The sequence below is a fragment of the Gavialis gangeticus genome, unplaced genomic scaffold (assembly GCF_001723915.1).
Source record: "Gavialis gangeticus isolate Ggan-Ray unplaced genomic scaffold, GavGan_comp1, whole genome shotgun sequence".
Lineage (NCBI taxonomy): Eukaryota > Metazoa > Chordata > Crocodylia > Gavialidae > Gavialis > Gavialis gangeticus.
The window spans coordinates 54,598,210-54,599,525 of NW_017728994.1; the positions used below are offsets into that span (position 1 = coordinate 54,598,210).

General features: G+C 61.7%; 1 protein-coding gene across 5 annotated transcripts in view; it reads left to right on the forward strand.

Moving 5' to 3' along the window:
• Window positions 1-420: 420 nt before the first annotated feature.
• The window catches only part of VTI1A (vesicle transport through interaction with t-SNAREs 1A), a 502,745-nt gene continuing 501,849 nt past the window's right edge, over window positions 421-1,316 (forward strand). For 2 of the 5 annotated variants that reach the window (XM_019502808.1, XM_019502807.1), the window contains exon 1: window positions 421-613. In XM_019502808.1, the coding sequence (XP_019358353.1) occupies window positions 520-613 (94 nt within the window). In that variant the 5' untranslated portion in view covers window positions 421-519. The remainder of the gene's footprint in view (window positions 614-1,316) is intronic. The other 3 variants (XM_019502805.1, XM_019502810.1, XM_019502806.1) reach the window with 2 other exon arrangements.

Below are 1,316 nucleotides of genomic sequence, written 5' to 3' on the forward strand. Positions count from 1 at the left end.
CTTTAAAAGTGCCCCACGCCCCCCCTTTAAGGGTGCCCCTCCCCAACACTGAAAGGTGCCCCAAGCCCCTCCCCCACACTGAAGCGTGCCCCGGGCCCCTCGAAAAGGTGCCCCGGGCCCCTCCGGTACCATAGAGACAGCCCCGTCCCCGGCCGCCCCATCCCCTTGCTCACCCCAGCACCGCCCCAGGCCGTCACCATGCCGCGCTGCCCCCACTCAAGCACTTCCAGGATGTCCCAGTCGCCGGGCGGAAGCGAAGCCCTTCCCTTCACTTCACCCTCAGCCCTTCCGGCCCGGCGGTTCTCCGCCGAACGCGGTCCCCCCGGAAACAGGCGCGTCTCGGGGCTTTCCCCAAGGGGCGTGGCCGGGAGGCGGGTAGGAACCATTTGTGCGGGGAGCAGAGTGGGGGGGGGGGGCACATTTGGGTGGCGCACAACGCGGAAGCGGCTTCCCGGCGCCGCGGAGACACTCGGGGTCCGTAGGTCGGGCGTCGCCAGCATCGGCCCCGCCACCGCCACCATGTCCTCTGACTTCGAGGGCTACGAGCAGGACTTCGCGGTGCTGACGGCCGAGATCACGGGCCGCATCGGGAAGGTGCCCAAGCTGCTGGGGGGTGAGTGCTGCGTGGGGTCCAGGGCCTTGAAATCCGCGGTCATCCCGTCAGCAGACCAGAGGCCGTGTCACAGGGTGGCCCCGGGTGAATACCGGCCCGAAAAAAGATTTGGGAGGCCTTTTAACGTGTTTTGGCGCCCAAATTCGGACAGAGCACACATGCCGCCCCTTCCAATCGATGCCACCCAAAGTGCCGCTGGCCGATTTTTCGGTTCTCCCTGCAGGTCGGGCAGTCCTTACACGTAACAACGCAAGCGGTCGCTAGAAACCGCGGCTTACGTCAACACGGCGTTATAAACTGGGGGGTTGGTTTGCGAAGCGAGGCCTGATACTCTGTTTTCACCAGAAATAACCTGGGATGTTGCATTGGATCAATTATAGATGAGTAATTTAATGCGTTTATGTCATAACTAGGCATTGCGTGGATTTGGGAATAGGAGCCGTGGGTGCGAGGCAGCTGTCAGCAGGGCGCATAACATGCTGGCATGCGTCAACTGATGTGTCTCGTGTGAAACTAAGGAGGTGATACTCCCGCTGTGCTCTGCGCGTGTGGCTGGAGGGTGCTGCACTTCAATAAGGATGTGGGAAAACTTGAGAGGGTCCAGAGAAGAGCCACCTGTATGATCCGGGACTTGCAGGATAAGCCATACAAGGAGAGGCTGAGGGACCTGGGACTCTTTAGCCTATAGCGAAGGTCGAGAGGG